The sequence below is a fragment of the Tupaia chinensis genome, unplaced genomic scaffold (genome assembly GCF_000334495.1).
Source record: "Tupaia chinensis unplaced genomic scaffold, TupChi_1.0 Scaffold000231_1, whole genome shotgun sequence".
Taxonomy (NCBI): Eukaryota; Metazoa; Chordata; class Mammalia; order Scandentia; family Tupaiidae; genus Tupaia; species Tupaia belangeri.
In genome coordinates this window covers 3,268,118-3,288,209 of record NW_006159706.1, presented here as the reverse complement: position 1 = coordinate 3,288,209, position 20,092 = coordinate 3,268,118, and the positions used below count along the sequence as shown (strand labels likewise).

At 45.5% G+C, this 20,092-nt stretch overlaps 1 protein-coding gene across 4 annotated transcripts in view; it reads left to right on the top strand.

The window, feature by feature from the left end:
* The window catches only part of KATNIP (katanin interacting protein), a 225,682-nt gene that overhangs the window by 90,945 nt on the left and 114,645 nt on the right, over positions 1 to 20,092 (top strand). For all 4 annotated transcript variants that reach the window (XM_027771785.1, XM_027771786.1, XM_006148283.2 and 1 more), the window contains one exon: positions 17,503 to 17,770. In XM_027771785.1, the coding sequence (XP_027627586.1) occupies positions 17,503 to 17,770 (268 nt within the window). The remainder of the gene's footprint in view (positions 1 to 17,502; positions 17,771 to 20,092) is intronic.

The window sequence follows — 20,092 nt, the reverse complement described above, 5'->3', positions numbered from 1 at the left end:
GTCAACTACATGGGAGTCCAGCAACATAGCCATTATGCCAACTGCTGGTCCCGGTGAGTCTTAATCATAATGAAATGTTGTGGTTTTTTTAGAGGTTTTTGTCTTAGGGTGAATGCACTTACTGAAGAGAGAGAGACAGAGATAGTGAAAGGGAAAGTGAGAAATCACCCCCCATCCTGGGGGTTGGCCACACCGCAATTCCATCTCCTCCATTCTCCTCCTGGGATTTTGGGCATGCATGCACACATGTCTGGTATGAGTTTCAAGCCCCCATGTCTAGTCGGACATGTGGGAGTCTAGCGACATAACTGCTATGCCATCCGCTGACCCCTCAACTGCTTTTTCTATGTTGATTTTTGTGGGTTTTTCTTAATCCTTCCTTCTTCGGACGTGCCATATCATGTTTATTGATTTGCATATGTTGAACCACCCTTGCATCCCAGGGATACTCCTACTTGATCATGATGTGCAATCTTTTTAAAAATTATTAATTTAATTAATGTATTATTATTATTCAATTTGACCAGAGAGAGAGAAGGAAAGTGAGCAAGCAGGCCACCAGGTCCAGGACCTGAACCACAGTTGGCCATGTGGAAGTCCAGTGCCCTTAACCACCCTGCCACCTGCTAGCCCCAATTAATGAGCTGTTGAATTCAGTTTGGTAGTATTTCATTGAGAACTTTTGCATCTGTGTTTTATCAGGGATATTGATCTGTAGTTTTCCGTGTTTATTGTATCTTTGTTTCTGGTATCAGGATAGTGGTGGCTTTGTAAAAAAATGAGTTGGGAAGGATTCCCTCCTTTTGGATCTTTTGGAATAGTTTGAGAACTAGTATTAACTTTTTCTTAAAATATTTGTAAAATTCAGCATTGAAGCTATCCAGACTACTGACTTGGTGATTCTCAAAGCACGGCTCCAGACCACCAGTATCGGTATCACCTCAGCCAAAGTGTGAAATCTCATACCATACCCACACAGAGCTGGATCTGGAGGGTGCATAGGGTGCTGAGAGCCTGCCTTTATGATAAGACTCCCTGGAAAGTTTTGCAAACCATGGCAAGAGAGCTCTATGACCTTTCTGCCTATTTGAGCTTGTTGATTTCTGTAAACTTGTCAAATTTTCCCTTGCATTCCTTTGTTTTTGCTTTACATATTTCAAATCTCTGTTAATTTTCATATATATAGATTAAAGGTATTTTTAATAGAGTATGTGAATCTGTCACTATCAATATTTTTGTCCCATTTAAAGCACTAAGTGGATCTTTTAAATCCAAAGATATGTCTTTCTTTAATGCTGACTTTTCGTTTATTGTTATTACTGTTATTATTATTATTCTCCTTTTTCCATTGTCCCTGTTCTATTCTCCGGAGCCTCTGTTGGTCCAGATCGATTCAAGTTTCTTAACTTTTCTTTTTTATCTTTTTATACAATGTTCTTATAAAATAATTTGCCTGATTTTCTAACACTCTTTTTTTTTTCAAAGAATTATTTAATTTTATTTATTATTATTATTTTTTAATTTGACCAGAGACAGAGAAAGCAAGCCACCAGGTTTGGGACTTGAACCTTGGTTGGCCATGTAGGAGTCTGGCACCTTGAACACTGTGCCACCTGCCAGCCCTTTCTAGACTCTTTAAATATTTATCTTCCTCTGCTATTTATTTCATATTTTTAATTTTTATTTTTATAAAGAATTATTTTATTTAACTGTATTTATTTATTTATTTTTAATTTGACCAGAGAGGGACAGAGCAAGAGAGTGGAAGAGAGTGAAAGAGCGAGTGAGAAAGCAAGCCACCAGGCCAGGACTCGATCCATTGTTGGCCAAGTGGAAGTCCAGCATTGTTAACCACCACGCCACCTGCCAGCCCCTATTTCCAATTTTTGAAAGTGGTAATGATAAAAGGAGCCAGCAGGTGGCGTGATGGTTAAGGGTGTTGAACTCCCACATGGCCGTCCATTGTTGGAGTCCTGAACCTGGTGGCTTGCTTTCTCACTTTCTCTTTCTTTCTCTGTCCCTCTCTGGTCAAATTTAAAAATAAATAAATAAATAAAGTTAAATAAAATAATTTTTTTAAAGAAGTGATAATGATAAAATTAAAACCTTTAAATCTATAGTTATTTCTTTTTTCGTGACTGAAATTATTCTCTTAAGTCTCTTTAAGGATGTCAATTTTCTGTATTCTAAAGAATTCCTCTGTTTATTCTATTAACTCATTGGATATTTGTTCTTCTGTTAATTAAATTTGGTGCCTATTTCAGGCTTTGATTTCCCTCTACATCATTTGTCATGCTTGGTGTCTGCTGCTCTTTGTATTTGAGAACCCACGGCCTCTGCCTCTTCTTTTCCTTCTTTTGTTTTTTAATTGCTGGAGGGCACATGCACTCATCAGAGGGAGACACAGAAAACGAGGGAGAAAGAAAGTAATCCCAATGGGGTGTGGTCGTGGTGCAGTCCCCTCTCCATTTCTCCATCCTGTGAGAATTTGGGGCACGCACACACATGTGCCCTGCATGTTTCCACGCCATCAGGACTAGGATTCAAACTGAGTTTGGCTATGTGGGATCCAGCTCCCTTAACCACTAGGCTACAGGGCAAGCCGACCTCTGCCTGTTCTATTTGGTATATCCTGACCCTGGCGATTGTGGGTTGGGTCACATCATGCCCCTGGCTCATGGACTCCTGTGTTCCTGGAACTTGGCTCTTCTTCCAGGTGTGGGCAAGCCATCAGGACTAGGATTCAAACTGAGTTTGGCTATGTGGGATCCAGCTCCCTTAACCACTAGGCTACAGGGCAAGCCGACCTCTGCCTGTTCTATTTGGTATATCCTGACCCTGGCGATTGTGGGTTGGGTCACATCATGCCCCTGGCTCATGGACTCCTGTGTTCCTGGAACTTGGCTCTTCTTCCAGGTGTGGGACTCCCAGCCTACCTTGAGGGTGGTAACCTCTGGGATCATTTGCTCTACCTCTGCCCCAGTTCCCACACTCCCAGCATCAGCCTGTGGGTGAGCCTCTGCTCACTCTTAATGTAGTTGGTGTGTGGGGGGGTGCTGCAGCCCTAAAGCAGCCTCCAATGAGTGCCCCAGGGCTTCCTTTCACTTGATCTTGACTCTGGACTCAGCTACACATGCACTATTTCTTCAGTGAAAAATTTTACTGCCCGTATTTGGGTCTGTAGCTTCTTCTGCTTTTATTTCTCTCTAGATGCAATCTCTGCTCTCTCTCTTTGAGGAGTTCCCCAGTATTTCTACCAGCCGCTGGTGTTCTTTGATGTTTCATCTCTGTCCTGCCATTCTTATCCATTTTCTAGTCTATTGATCTTTCAGCCAGCCCTCTGCTTTGGTCAGGCTCAGGTGAGAAAGCTACAACAGGGTGATGCTGAAGTGTCTGCCTGGGGCCTCACAGCCAGGAAATGCTCAGCCGCCTCCCATGCACATCTCCCTCCTGAGTCTGTGTTCTTTATCACTCTATTTCCTAAGACAGGGTTATTTTTCTTCTATGATAGAATTTAAACACTGAACTCCAGGTGTTTACTTCATAAATACACTTAACTTCCAATGAAAATTAGTGGAAGAGAATCAGAGCTTGAACAGGACAGTGGAAGGTTTCAGATAATTAAAAACGTCGCACAGGGTCGGCCCTATGGCCTAGGCCTAGTGGTAAGGGAGCCAATCCTACCTGGCTGACCGTGGTCTGAATCTTTGCCCTAGTAGCCTGAAAAACACTCCGGGCACATGCGTATGCATACCCCAAATTCTGCCAGGATGGAGAAATGGAAGAGAAGGGATTGTAGCATGGCCATGCCACCGTGAGGGGTGCTTTCTCCCCTTACCCCATCTCTCTGTCTCTCTCTGGCAAGTGTACATCCCTCTAGCATTAAAAAAGAACATTGCAGGGGCCAGCAGGTGGCACAGTGGTTAAGAACACTGAAGTCCCACATGGCCAACCTTGGTTTGAGTCCTGGACCTGGTAGATTGCTTTCTCTCTCCCCCTTGCTCTGTTCCTCTCTGGTCAAATTGAAATAAATAAATACAATTAAATAAAATGATTCTTAAAACAAAGAAAAGAAGAACATTGCATAGGAATTTTTTTTAGAGGTTTTTGCTATAGGGTGTGTGCGCTCACTAGAAAGACAGGGAGAGACAGAGAGACAGAAAGGGAGAAATCACCCCCCAGGGGGGATGGCCATGCCGTAATCCCTTCTCCTTCATTCTCCTCTTGGGATCTTGGGCATGCATGCACACTTGCCTGGCATGAGTTTAAACCACCAGGTCTAGGACTCGAACTGCGGTTGACTACATGGCAGTCCAGCGACATAGCCATTATTCCATCTCCTGGTCCCTGCATAGGGATTTGAAACACATGTGTAACTCAAATTGTCTCAGCCTTAGCTGTGTCAGAATTGATGTAGGGGAATGTCATCTTAAAAATACAGAGTGGACTTTCTTTCTTTCTTTCTTTCTTTCTTTCTTTCTTTCTTTCTTTCTTTCTTTCTTTCTTTCTTTCTTTCTTTAAAGAATTACGTATTTAGGGACCAGCAGATGGCGTAATGGCTATGTCACTGGACTCCCATGTAGTCTACTATGGTTCGAGTCCTAGACCTGGTGGCTTAAACTCATGCTGGGCGTGTGTACGTGCGTGCCCAAGATCCCCAGAGGAGAATGCAGGAGAAGGGATTGCAGCATGGCCATCCCCCTGGGGGTGTGATTTCTCGCTTTCTGTCTCTCTTTTTCTGTCTTTCTAGTGAGCACATATGCCCTATAGCAAAAAACTCTCAAAAAATATGTATTTATTTAATTCCATTTGTTATTACTGTGTCTTTTAATTTGACCAGAGACAGAAAGACAGAGGGAAAGGAAAAGCAAGAAAGCAAGTCGCCAGGTCTGGGACATGAACTGTGGTCGGCCATATGTGAACCCAATGCCTTTAACCATGACGGAACCTGCCAGCCCTACAGAGTGGGGCTTCAAATGTGGACTGGCGAGCCTTGGGTTTTTACACTCATCACACTGTAACCTCTTACAGAATGGCCATCTTTGTTGCCAGATGATAAATTTCACGAGAACAGAAATGTCTCATCTATCACTCTATGCCTAGCACTTAGCTGTCAGATCTGCTCATGGGGGACAGATATATTCAACCAAAATATTTGTTGAATGAACGAAAAGAAGGACAAATTAGTCAACTCACCCTCCAGGGCAGGGTAAAAATCCTTTATGGATCAGGGAGGTTAATATGAATGTGTCGAGTCAGGTGCTCAGTGACTGCCTCGGTGATGTTAACATGCCTCAGATAGGACAACAGAAATTAGTGGGAGTTTTTGCAACTAATGGTGCATGCCAGACTAAAGGCACCCAAATCCCAGTTTTGTAAAATTGTTGATCAGTCAGAGACATTACTGGGGTTAGGGGAGACTTGGCCCTTCCGGCTACACATCAGTGACCTCTGCCCCAGAGACTCCTGCTTCCTCTTGCAGACTGTCTTTAAGAACTCATATGGGGACCAGCAGTTAGCATAATGGCTATGTCGCTGGACTCCCATGTAGTCGACCGCGGTTCGCGTCCCAGAGCCGATGGTTTAAACTCATGCCAGGCACGTGTGCGTGTGTGCCCAAGATCCCGAGAGGAGAATGGAGGAGAAGGGATTGTGGCGTGACCATCCCCCCTGGGGGGTGATTTCTCGCTTTCTGTCTCTCTCTCTTTGTCTGTCTGGCGAGTGCATGCGCCCTATAGCAAAAACCTCTCCAAAAAGAAAAAAAAAAAAAAAGAACCCATATGACTTCATGGTCTAAACAACCCAGCTCCTCTTAGACAAATTTGATAGCATCTGAGACATAAAGAAGAAAATGCTGTCATCATAATTTTAAATTTTCTGTGAAAATGAGAACTGTATTAAAGCAACTATGAAACATTGATTCATAGCTGTTATCTCATTTCATCTCTTCAACAGCCCTGTGAAATAGTCAGAGTACCTCTTCCCCATAGTAAAGATGGGGGCTCAAGGCTCAGCACCTCGCCTGGGGACTGGAGTTGGACCAAAAACCTAGACCCTGAACTTAGACCCAGAGACCCTGAACTTAGACTCAGATCATTTTCCTTTTCCTTTTTTCTCTTATTGCCAGAGGGCACATGCACTTGCCAGAGAGAGAGGAAGGTACCCTCCAGTATGGCATGATCATGCCACAGTTCTTCCTCCTCCATTTCTCCCTTTTGGGATTTTAGGCCTGCACACACACACACACACACACACACGCACACATGCCGAGCATGCTTTTCAAGCCACTGGGGCTAGGATTCAAACTACCGTTGGCCATATGGGATCTGGCTCCCTTAACCACTATGCTACAGGACCGGCCCCCCTTTCTGAGTTTAATAAGCCCCATCCTGGAGGCTCGGAGTGTTTAAGCGCCAGTCCAGGGCCACACAGCTAGTGACGGCTGGGCCGGGATCTGGATGGATGACCACCTGACTCCAGAGTCCAGCAGCACATGGCCACTTTTATTCCCTGCTGGGCCAGCTTGGAGGGGGTCTCTAGAGCGGGATGAAAGTCAGGTGCTCAGTGACTGCCCCCCAACTCGCACGGAACAGATCGCACAAAGCCTGCCCCTGAGCTTTAGACACGGCTGCCTGGAGGCCACTAACTGTGTTAAAGTGTGTGTTAAGTGTTAGCAGATGAAGCATGAGACCTGTACAGCCAGCCCTTGGTATCCGAAACCTCTGTATCTGCAGCTTTCCTCTCGTGTGAGTGGGAAATGCCCTTGTGCTGAAGTGTAGTAGGAAGCTAGGCCTTCGGTGGTTGCATCTATATCAAACACGTACTGACTTTGTGTTCTTGTCATTATTTCCTAAACAGTACAGTGTAACAACTATTTATATACCACTTACATTGCATTAGGCATAAGTAATCTAGGGATGATTCAAAATATAGGGACCGGGAGCCCCACTGCATGGGGTTACTGGGAGGCTCAAGTGTAGGTTTCATGGAGAAGTTAGCTTGGTGCCTGATACATGGCAAAAGCTTAGAGATTAGTAGCTACATGATTTTTGTTTCTTTCTTTGTTCTGAAAGACGGGGTAGGGAGAAGCACCCCCGATAGGCTCTTCATGCTACAGTCTCCCCCCCAGCCTCAGCCAGCCCACCGCACATGCCCATCATGTATAGGGAGGCCCTGAGACAAACCCAGGACCTTCCCACATGGGTCCAGCATCACAAAGCAGTGCGTGATCACTGTGCCACCCGCTGGCCCAGCAGCTTGATTTTTGTTATCGATGTGACTGTTACTATTATTGCAAACATTTTACGTTTGATGAAATGGCTTGCTCTTTTCTTAGCCAAGCAAGGAGGAGGATCAGACATGTATAGCACTAATCCACTTACCATCAAACCCCTGTTGTGTCTCAGCCAGGGGTTCTTTTAGTCAAAGGGTGTACAGCGTCCATCTGTCCGCTTCCCCACAGGCTGTGGGGTCGATTTGCGTGCTGTCGCTCTCATCTGCTTTCCACCTGCAGCGTTTCCAGCCTGGCTTCCATGCAGAGGGCGTTCTGTTGAAAGGGCTCGAACTTAACGTTTTAAACACTGAACACTGAACGGGAATATAACAAGGTTTTAAAGCAAAGCTATAAAGTAAGTTTTCACAGAGAAAGTTCTGGATGACAACTTCAAAGCACCTGGTAGATCCCCCAGTATGGTATTCCTTTGAAGTATGGCAGACTGGCTTTCAAAGCGACCAACCCAAGGTCCTCATCTTTCCAGATGGAAAGGTTTTGAATGGCTTTCTCAAGGGAGTGTTGCTATTTAGTTCATCTCCCCTTTGCCCCGGGAACAGATGGTTTTAGATCATATGAGCATTAAAGGGCCCAGGATCATAAAGTTGGCTCACCCAGTGTGAGCAAATGCATCCTTTTTTCTTTGTGAAAAAAGTACCACCATACAGAATGGAAGCTTCTTTTCTTAAATGTATTTTGTAAATACAATCTGGTATTTAAATTTGCATTAACGTAACAGAAGGAAAAGAAACCAAATTGAAACAGGAGGAATTATTGAATTTCAAATTTCTTTATCACAAGAAATATTTCTTAAAATACTCATCAGTTTGATATGTTATAATATTAAGAGGTTAGAATTACCTTTTTTTTTTTTTCCACTATAGGGTGCATGCACTTGCCAAAGAGAGACACAGGGAGAGAGAAGGAAAGAGAGAAATCATCCCCCTGGGGGGATGGCACACCCTAGTCCTTTCTCCTCTGGTTTCCTGTTGGGATTTTGGGCATGCTCGCATATGCGCTTGGCATAATTTTCAAGGTGCCAGATCTAGACTCGAACCATGCTGTTGGCCATGTGGGGGTCTAACACCTAAAACTCCATGCTACCTGCTCATCCCTGGAATTGCCATTTTGTTTTTAAAAAGTTTATTTCATGAATGAGAGAGACAGAAAGAGAAAGAAATGAAGACAGAGAGATAGGCACCCCAAACAGGGTCTTCATGCTGCAGTCCGCCTCCAGCTTCAGCTGGCCTTGGACTGTGGTGTGTGCGTGCATCTTGGCACGTTCAGGAAGGTCTCCAGATGCAAACCCAGGGCCTTCCCTGTGGGTCGGCCTCAGACAGCGTTGCGTTAGCTCTGCAGCATCTTCCAGCCCATGGGGTTGCTTCTCTTTTAAACTCTCACATTTCCGTTTGAGATGGATGGATGGATGGATGGATGGATGGATTTATTTATTTATTTATTTATTTTATTGCCAGCGGGTGTGTGTGCCTGCAAGAAATAGAGAGAGAAATCACCCTTTGGTGGGTTGCAGTGGGTTATGGCGATACTGCAATCCCTTTTCTTCATTTCTCTATACTATCAGAATTTGGGTCACACAGCACATACACCCAGCATGTTTTCCTTTTTTTAAATTTTTGTTTGCTTGTTTGTTTGTTTGTTTGTTTCGCCATAGGGCATGTGCACTCACTAGGGCATGCACTCTCCAGAGAGAGATAGAATGAGAATGAGAAATCCCCCCCCCCCAAGGGAGTTAACCACGCCACAATCCCTTCTGTTCCATTTTCCTCTCAGGATTTTGGGTATGCATACACACATACCCGGTGTGATTTTTCAAGCCACCAGGTCTGGGATTCAAACCACAATCAGCCATGTGGGAGTCTAGTGTCTTGACCATCACACCACCTGCTGGCCACCCCCAGCCAGTTTTTCAAGCCACTGGGGCTGGAATTTGAACCACAGTTGGCCATGTGAGATCTGGCTCTCCATGTACAAGCCTTAACCACTATGCTTCAGGGCCAACCTCATTTAAGATGGATTTGAATGCACTCTCTGTTATGGAAACCAAGGCCAGAAGTGCACCCACACTGCCTGCTTCTCCTGTTTTCATTAGCTATGTTAAGGGCTTGGATGGATAACATTGCATTCTGGTCCGTAACTGTCATGTGAACAAATGCATAGTACTTATTCAGTCCTTAAATGGATTTGGTGTTCACCATTAGATCTCTGGCCAGAGCTTCTTCCTATCTGTATCTTTATTTTGATTCTCCCTTCACTGGATGTTGTCACATGGGAGGTATTCTGTGAGAAGGACTCATGGGTACTGTAGTCCCTAGGTTTCGTGCTGTCTGAGATTAGTGATCTGTTGGTTTTCAGTCTTCACCTCTTGACTAAATACGCTATTCTTGAGTTAGACAAACACTGCTCCTCTGTCTTCTGGAATTCAGTGCCTTTGCTCACCATTTTCTGGGTCATCTGGGGGGTACTAAACGTGTTCCAGGGATAGAGATGAGTGGTTGTTCAGACAACTAACTGTCCAGGGTGCTTCACACCTTCGTTCTCTGCCATTCCCATGGGGGAATTTATTTATTTGAATGAGTGAGGGACAGGATTTAAGAATCACCATTTTTTGAGTCATCTGGGGGGGTACCAAACGTGTTCCAGGGATAGAGATGAGTGGTTGTTCAGACAACTAACTGTCCAGGGTCCTTCACACCTTTGTTCTCTGCCATTCCCATGGGGGAATTTATTTATTTGAATGAGTGAGGGACAGGATTTAAGAATAAATGTCAAAATGTTGGGAACCAGCAGTTAGTGTAATGGCTATGTCTCTGGACTCCCACGTAGTCGACTGCGGTTCACGTCCCGGACCTGGTGGCTTAGAACTCACGCCGGGTGCATGTGCGTGCGTGCCCAAGATCCCGAGAGGAGAATGGAGGAGAAGGGATTGCGGCATGACCATCCCCCCGGGGGGTGATTTCTCGCTTTCTGTCTCTATGTCTCTCTCTGTCTGTCTGGCGAGCTCACGCGCCCTATAGCGAAAACCTCTTAAAAAAATGTAATTTTTGGGGGGCAGCAGGTATCATAGTGGCTAAGGCACTGGACTCCCACATGGCCGACCACGGTTTGAGTCCCAGACTTGGTGGCTTGAAAATCACGACAGGCGCGTGTGCGGGTGTGCCCAAAATCCAAGGAGGAGAATGGAGGAGAAGGGATGGTGTCCTGGCCATCCCCCCCGGGTCAATTTCTCACTGTCCCTCTCAGTGTCTCTGTCTCTCTGGCGAAGGCACATGCCCATTGGTTAAAAAAAACCCTAAGGGAAAATTTTAAAATATATACACACACACATACACACATGATTTTTTCCTAGTTACAAAGTTGGATACATGATAATAATTTAAAAATGAATGAAATAAAATACAAAATTAAGTTCCTACACTGTTACCTTCTGAAAGAACATGGTTAATAGTTTGAGGTCTATCTTTCCAGACTTTCTGTATGTACATTTGCATGCATACATATATAGAAACTGATACTTATTTTAAAATTATGTTCATATATATGTACATTTTTCAGCATGCTTTGAAGTGTGTATCTTGATATCCTTTCAAGGACATATGGAAGATCCATCTCACTCTTTGTAAGGGCTGCCTGGGGGTTCTGTGGACACCTGCTTTATTAATTATTTAATCCATCTCTTACTGATGCACATTTGGATCATTCTCGATTATGAAGGATGCCTCGGCGAACCTCGTGTACTTAGGATGGAAGAACACATTCCTAGAAGGACTAGGTCTGGAGGTGTGATGTTGCTAATTTCCAGTCAGCCATTTTTGTTAGCTCTGCCTCCAAAATACATCTCAAGGTCATCTCACTGTCCCCAGCTCTGCTGCCACCTTCCTCTTACACCTGCTACTGCAGCTGCAACTGTTCACCCTGTTTCCACCCTTGCCCCGCCTCTCAAATTCCACTTAGTACACAAGAGCCACAGCAGTCTTTTAAAAACAGAAATCAGATCATGTATCTCTGCTTAGCACCCTTCAGCGGCCTCTTACTGTACATAGAACAAAATTCAGACCCTTCCCCAAGACCTACAAAGCCCTGTCCCGCATGACTCCTTTCCTCCTTTCAGGCCCTCTCTTCTGGTGCTCTTGCCCTCCAGCCATTCCTGCCACCTGGCCTTTGCCTCTCATTCAGACTGCCTGACTCACTTATGCCCCAGACACTCAGTGGGTGGCTCTTCATCACCCAGTTTTCCCTGACCGTCTTTTCTGGGGGCTCCCTCAGCCTAGTCACCCCGTCCCATCATCCAGACAGGGGCTTTCCTTCGTAGTCCTGGCTATGGCAGGGAGGTTATTTTCCTTTATGCATTGCCTGCCTTTCTCCCCGTCACACGGTCTACACCACTAAGGGGCGAGGTCTGACTTCTTGTTCTCTGCTATTACCCCAGCTGTTGGCTCAACACCCTTCGCATGTGGGCATGCACTAATACCTCCACGAAGGCTAGTTGCCACGTGTCCTCCCTTTTGGTCAGGTCATGGCAGAGTACAAGAAAGTTTCTTTTACACATGGATAATCTAAAAGGAGCAAGGAACAGTTGCAGAGGGCAAAAATCACAGCTCTGCCACTTAGTCACTGTGAGCAGCTGGAGACCAGCTTAAAGGCTCATTTCTCACTTTCTCAAGTTTTAGGGACCCTAAAAACTCAGTCACTTAAAATGTGGAGTTGTGGGCCAGCCAGTGATGTGGTGGTTAAGTGCTGGAACCCACATAGCCTACTGCATGTTTTGAGTCCTGGACCTGGCAGCTTGAAAAACATGCTAGGTACATGTACTTGCTTGCTCAAAATCCTAAGAGGAGAATGGAGAAGAAGAGATTGCATCATGGCCTTACCCCCTAGGGGGGTTGATTTCTCACTTTTTCTCTCTCTCTGGTGAGTACACATATCCTATAGCAATAAATCGTTCTTTGAAAGGTGAAGTTGTACATTGTGAAGGTATTGAAGAGAGAACCTGCTCAGCTGAGCATGGGCGCAAGAGTCCTCATGTCCCACCCAAGTCCAGCAAGGCTGGGGACTCCACTCTGCCTTAGACATCGGTGGGGACATTCTGGGCCTCGGGACTGTCTGGAGTTTCCTGGACAGTGCCAGCGGTTTCCCAGCTAGGAATCTGAATCTCTCAGCTAGCTGGACCCCATTTTATCGTTTTAACCCACCAAGCCTGGCCATGCAGACTAGGGATACAGAGAGAAGGATTTGCCCACTGTTTTCTCACCCACCCTGGCTCCCCCCCTACAGAGTGTGAGAATGGGGGTAGAGCCAAGGACAGGAGCCAATAGACTATTCTATTTAAACAGAATCCATGTTATCACAGGCTTTTACTCTCTTGTATCTTACAAGGTTATTGTGAGGATCAAATGAAGAATTGAAAATGTTTTACTGAGTACAGAGCACCATTCTACAGTAAAGGATTACTAGTTTTATCATCGAGAAATCGCTGTTAGCACCAGGCCCCCCAGGGACTTGTGTTTCTCTGGGGAGGTACGGAAAATCTATTGACCCTCTGATTGCTCATCCAAGTCAGACTGAAGACATGAGCCACGAGCTCAGTCTCAACGGCATGACAGTTGCATAGATTATCTCAATACATCCGATTGGAAGAGCTTGTGTTGTCTTTTGGCCTGCCAGTGGTGCTTACACCCTTGCTATAATACGGGGCTGCTCAGCCTCTGCACTATCAACATTTTGGCCAGACAATTCTTTGTCATGAGAGGCTACCTTGTTCACACTATGATGCTTAGAGCATCCCCAGTGTCGACCTAATAGACGCCAATAGCATTCAGCCCTCTAGCCGTGACCAAAAACCTCTCCAGTCCTTGGCCAGGTGTCCCCTGGAGAGGAGATGGAGGCTAAATTGTCCTCAGTTCAGACCACTGCCTTAATGGAACAGTTCTGTGGGGTGGGTTATGGGTTAACTACTGTCAAAATGCAGCCCAGAGGAGTTCAGTTGCTAAGGGTCACATGACTAGTGCCACTTCCAGGTATGAGTGCACTCTGCCCTACTCAGAGCCACCACTCAGTGATTGGCACGATCTGCTCAGTCATTCAGGGGCTACTTCCCAAGCACCTACTATGTGCCAGGTAGTGTTCTAGTTGCTCAGTAAAGACCACTTGGTATTGAGGGGGTGGGGGTGGGAGAGAGCTGAAATGATAGACAGCTGTAGTAGTTTCCCATTGCTGCACAGACTTGGTGGCTTGTCTGACTCTTGAGCCCATGCTCAGCTGAGCAGGTTCTCTCTTCAACGCTTTCACAATGTACAACTTCACCTTTCAAAGGACGATTTATTGCTATAGGATATGTGTACTCACCAGAGAGAGAGAGAAAGTGAGAAATCAACCCCCCCTAGGGGGTAAGGCCATGATGTAATCTCTTCTCCATTCTCCTCTTAGGATTTTGAGCAAGCAAGCACACATACCTAGCATGTTTTTCAAGCTGCCAGGTCCAGGACTTGAACTATCAGTAGGCTATGTGGGTTCCAGCACTTAACCACCACATCACTGGCTGGTCCATAGACCAGAAGTCCAAACTCTGTTTCACTGGCTAAAATCAAGGAGTTAGCAGGCCTGTGTTCCTTCTGGAGGCTATAGACAAGAATCCACTCCTCACCTTTTCCGCCTTCTAGAGGCCACCTATATTCGCAGCTTGTGGACCCTGTGCTGGAGGGTCTTCTTTTCCCTGGCCTCTGTTTCCATTCTTACATCCTCTCTTTCTGGTGCTGATCTTCCTGCCTCCCTATTGTCAGTACCCCTGTGATTACATTGGGCCTCCCCTGGATAATCTAGGATACGCTTTCCACCTCGAGCCTCACATCCTCAAAGTCCTTTGGCCACATAGGGTAACGTATTCACAGGTCCTGGGGATCAGGATGTCAGCCTCTTTAGGGGCCACTTCATATTCAGCCTACCACTCTAGCTTGTGGGCCCCCAAAAATGTATGTCCAGCCAACATATGAAATATATCCATACTATTCCAAGGTCCCTCAAAGTCTCAACCCACTTTAGCATCAATTCCAGTTCAGAATATCATCTAAATTTGATTAGTTCAGAACTCCCAAATCTCATCACTTAAATTAGAGACAGATGAGACTCTGTGTATAACTCATCTTGGGGCTAAATTTCTCTCCATCTCTGTACCTATGAAACTAAGAAACACATTATCTGCTCCCAATGGTGAGTCAGGCATAGGATGACATTTGTAGACATTTCCATTTTAAAAAGGATGGGAAATGAAAGTTTTTTTGTTTCTTTTTTTTTTTTTAAAGGAATCACCAAGTCCCAAACTCTTTCAAAACTCAATGGCAAGCCCCAATAGGTTTTGAGGTCTGGGAATACCTCTCTCTGGCTCCAGGCTCCACCATCTCAGCCCATGGCTCCATCCTCGGAATCATCATTCCTTTTTTAGAAAGGATAGTATGTGTTTGCAGGTGAATAGTCTTATCAGCCTGTAGAATTTGGGGGATTCTGATGGCCTTGCTTCGTTTTGTCTTTTCCTCCTCCCATTCAGTCCCAGCTGGCAGTCTGGCATTCCCTGTAACAGTGTGGGACTCCTGTGTATGTTTTAAGAGACACTCCATTAGATGAGAGGCTCTTCCACAGATCTTTCCTGGATAACCCCATCTCCATTCCCACTTCTGCTGAGATGACTAATCTCTTCAAAGACCCCTCTGTGTGACGCCTCCTGAGTATTAGAGCCTTCTTTTCTTTCTTTTTATTAATTTTGAGAGTTTTTTTTTTTTTTTTTTTTGCCACAGGGTGCTTGTGCTTGCTGGAGAGACAGACAGAAAGCTAGAAATCACCCACCTAGCCCCAGGGGATGGCCACACCAAAATACCTCCTCTGGCATTCTCCTCTCGGGATTTGGGGCATGCACACACATGTGCCCAGTGTGAGTTTCAAGACAACAGGTCCAGGACTCAAACTACAGTCAACTACATGAGAGTCCAGCGCCTTAACCCACTATACCACCTGCGGGTCCCCTAGGTATTAGATCCTTCTGAGGTCCTAGCAAAGCTTTTCAAGCCACACTCTGGGCTCTCTCTTCGGAGCACACTTTCCTGACAGCATGTCTCCCAATGTCAGCACCTTTTGCAATCTGAGTAGGCTAAGAATTTCCCAAAGTATCCTGCTCCCTTTTTACTTAGCAGTCCTTTCTGCAATTTGTCTCTTTCCTCTCACATTTTAGTCTAAGCAGCAAGAAGAAACCAGATCAAATCTTCAACACATCACTTGGAAATCTCCTGAACTGAATATCACATACAAGTTCTGCTTACCACGTGGCTGTTGGACACAGATCAGCTAAGACGCTGTCATGTCATAACAGCGTCCCCTCTCTTCTGGTTTCCAGTTGCCTGTACCTCATTTCCTGAGCCCTCACCTGCAGCACCTTTAACATCTATGTTTCTGGGCTGGCTCTGTGGCTTGATGGTGAAGGCACCCAAATTCCGTAGGTTCAAGTCCTGGCCCTAGTGTCTTGAGAAACATGCCAAGCACATGTACGTGTGTGCCCAGAATCCAAAAGGAGGGAGAGATGGAGAAGAGGTTGCAGTCTGACCGTTCCCCTTGAGGGGGAGGTGCGTTCTCCTCTCTCCGTTTCTGTCTCTCCGGTGAACACATGTGCCCTCTAGCACACACATAAATGAACATCTGTATTTCTATCATTGGTCTATTTCAGATGGACTCTGAATGATAGACGTTTTCTGTACGGTGTTCCTCATTTCCTTTTGAACCATTACTGGTTGACAGGTTTCAGGGATTAGGATGTGGACATCTTTGGGAAATTATTATGCAGCCTACCACAACAAATCTTAGGTTCACGGGTCAATCAGCAGACCTTTATTGATTGCTTCTCATTTTCTAAGAACGATTTAGATGCTGCCAGGCTTATAGGGACAGTATAGCCAGACTGACCGAGAATACTGGTTTGCCCAGATGGTTCATTTTCCGTTTTCTGTCCCCATGTAAATTCCATAGTGCCCTTTTTTTCCTTTCAGAAGTATCCTTGCGTGAGTGATAAAATTTCTGGTCACTAAGTATAATCTTAATGCTTAGCCTTAAGGAATCTACAGTCACATGGAGACAAAAACATGTGGGGAAAATTGTCAGGCAGTTTATAGTGAAGTGGATTTAGATGTCACTGAACATTCTACAATATGCAGGACAAAATGCCCCCCCTGACTATCTGCCAGGCATTTTACCATCTGTAATTTCGGCATGAGTTGGAAGCCTTTAGTATTTTATACTCAAAGTGTAGCCCCCAGACGAGCAGCATCAAGAAACTTTATAAGAAATACAAATGATCAGGTCCTTTCCCAGACCAACTGAATCCAACAATCTAGGAGTGGTACTTCACCATCTGGGTTGTTGTTTTTCTTAAGTTTATAGGGCACATTGACTCACCAGAGAGAGACAGGGGGAGGGAGGGAGGGAGGGAGAAATCACCCTGCAGGAGGAATAGCCATACCACAGTCTCTTTTCCTTCATTCTCCTCTTGGAATTATGGGCATGCAAGCACACACACCCTACATGATTTTTAAGCTGCTGGTCTGAGACTCACATGTGAAGTTGACCATGTGGGATCCAGCCACCTTAAACACTACTGCTAGCCCCACAATCTGTTCTTTTTGTTTGTTTGTTTTAAGAGATTTTGCACGTGCACTGGCCAGAGAGACAGAGGGAGACAGAATGCAAGAAATCACCTCCCAGAAGGGATGACCGTGCCACAGTCCCTTCTCCTCCATACTCTCAGGATTTGGGGCATACATGCACACGCACCCAGCATGAGTTTGAAGCCACTGGGTCCAGGACTTGAGGTCGGCCCTGTGGGAGTCCAGCAATATAACCATTATGCCATTTGCTGGTCCCAATAATCTGTTTTAATAAGCCCCAGAACAGAATTGTTACACACACACACACACACACACACACACATTCTTAGTGGTATCTCAGGGATACAAACATCACAATTAATACTATAAATACTGCTCTGTCCAGCGACTTCCTTGTTTTTCCCTGACCTTCATTTCTTCAGCTTCAAAGCCACGGAAACGCATGGGTTGAGATGAAAATGCCAAATGTTAGTTTGACAGGAATAGTTCTTCAGTTCAAATGATCTATTTTGAAATAACTTTCTCTCAAAGTACCATATTTTATTTTTCATCTCTCTTCTTGGCTTTTGGCAGGAGCTGAGGAAAAGCCTGGAACTTAGTGTAAGCCTACAAAGGAAACAAAAGGATTGTTCCAGTGATGAGTATGACTCTATTGAAGAAGACGTACTGTCTGAATCTGAGCCTGAGGACCATGCACAGGAGGGCCATTCCAGAGATGACCCCTCTCTTTCCAGTGGGGACTCGGTGCAGAAGGATGTTTCTGAGGACCAGGAGACAGAAGGACGCCCTCCTCAGGGCCCAGACACCCTTGTGGTGCTGGAATTCAACCCAGCTTCCAAAAGTGAGTTTGCCTTTGGTATTCATGGATCTAATAGTAAGACTGAAGCTTATAGCTGTTCTCCAAGTTCAGTGTTGGGTAGATACAAGTCTCCATTTGCAAGAAGCAAAGGCTCACAGAGGCTTCCAAATGACCCCGGATTCCAGATGGTAACTGGTAGGTAGTATTCGGGGGCTGTCCTGTACATTGTGGCTTGGTTAGCCCTATTGACAGGCTGATTGGCTAATGCAGAAGAGCTTAAGCAAAATCAACTATTTATTGGCTTAGGAAGTCCAGAGCTGTAGCAGGACCCTTTTCCCCTCCCCTCCTGCAACCTTCCTTCTCCTCTCCTCTTCTTTCTTCTCCACTTTTCTTCCCTCTTGGGTAGGCTCTCCACATACAAAGGCACAGTTGCTGTTATAGGAGACATTGGCTTTGCAACCCATCCAAAAGTGAATTTTAATTTCTTAAAAGCTCCATCAAATGTCCCAGGCCTGGTTTTCTAACCCACGCTGGGTCACATGCTATTTCTGAACCAACCACTGTGGCTCTGATTGGCCTGGTTAGGCCAAGAGGACTAAGGGGCCTGATTTTTAGCACCTAACCACGTGGACCGTGGTGAAGTGAAGGTGGTTTCCAAAGGAAAATCAAGGCGAATCTACAGGAGGAGGAAGGATGCTGCGTGGGCAGAAACAGCAGCCAGCCCCTGGAGGAGGATTCTAGGAGAAGCTCCTGAAAAGTAGAGGGAGCAAAACAGTTGATGCGGGGGCAGGGAGGAGGGAGAAGGGTCCAGGAAGTGGGGCGAGGCCTACTTGCCTTCTTCTGATTCTGAACACTCATTCAGGATGGCTTGGCCTGCCTGTGTCTCCATTCCACATGCATCCTTAAAGCTGTGGGGGAGGTCAAAAGAAGACCATATTTTCTGGACCTGGGTGAACCTAAGGAGAGAGAAGTGAGGGAATACTTGAGATCAGGTGCAACAAGGATGACAAACTGGATGGCTTAAACTGTAGACTGTATTATCTCAGGACTCCGGACCCTAGAGGTCTGACATTACGGGGCAGTTGCTGTTGGGGCCTCTCTCCTTGGCTTGTAGATGGCCCTCTTCTCCCTGTGTCTTTACATGGTTGGCCTTCTGTGCATGTCTGTGTCCTAAACTTGTCTTCTTATAAGGACACCAGTCACACTGGATTAGAGTCCATTCTCATTACTTCATTTTAAAAATATATATATAATTTTGCCAGAGGATGTATGTACTTGCCAGGGCGAGACAGATGGGGAAAGAGGGAGAGTGAGGAGGAAGAAGCCCTCAATGGGGAAGGTCATGCTGCAGTCTCTTCTTTATTTCTCCCTCCTGTTGGGATTTTGGGCATGCATACCCATGTGCCCAGTGTGTTTTTCAAGCTACTTGGGCCAGGATTCTAATCAGGTGGTCTGTCATGTGATATCCAGCTCCCTTAACCACTAGGCTACAGAGTCAGCTCTATGGCCTCATTTTAACTTATCTACTTCTTTTTTCTTGTAAAGAATGATTTTATTTTAACAGTATTATTATTTTCCAATTTGTCTGGGGTGGGGAGAGTAAGAAAGGAAGCCACTAAGTCCATGGTCTTGAACCATGGTTGCGTGTGGGAGTCCAGCACCTTTAACTACCATGCCACCTGCTGGCCCCAGACCAGAGAGAGACAGGGGGAGGGAGGGAGGGAGGGAGAAATCACCCTGCAGGAGGAATAGCCATACCACAGTCTCTTTTCCTTCATTCTCCTCTTGGAATTATGGGCATGCAAGCACACACACCCTACATGATTTTTAAGCTGCTGGTCTGAGACTCACATGTGAAGTTGACCATGTGGGATCCAGCCACCTTAAACACTACTGCTAGCCCCACAATCTGTTCTTTTTGTTTGTTTGTTTTAAGAGATTTTGCACGTGCACTGGCCAGAGAGACAGAGGGAGACAGAATGCAAGAAATCACCTCCCAGAAGGGATGACCGTGCCACAGTCCCTTCTCCTCCATACTCTCAGGATTTGGGGCATACATGCACACGCACCCAGCATGAGTTTGAAGCCACTGGGTCCAGGACTTGAACTATGGTCGGCCCTGTGGGAGTCCAGCAATATAACCATTATGCCATTTGCTGGTCCCAATAATCTGTTTTAATAAGCCCCAGAATCACATTGTTACACACACACACACACACACACACACACATTCTTAGTGGTATCTCAGGGATACAAACATCACAATTAATACTATAAATACTGCTCTGTCCAGCGACTTCCTTGTTTTTCCCTGACCTTCATTTCTTCAGCTTCAAAGCCACGGAAACGCATGGGTTGAGATGA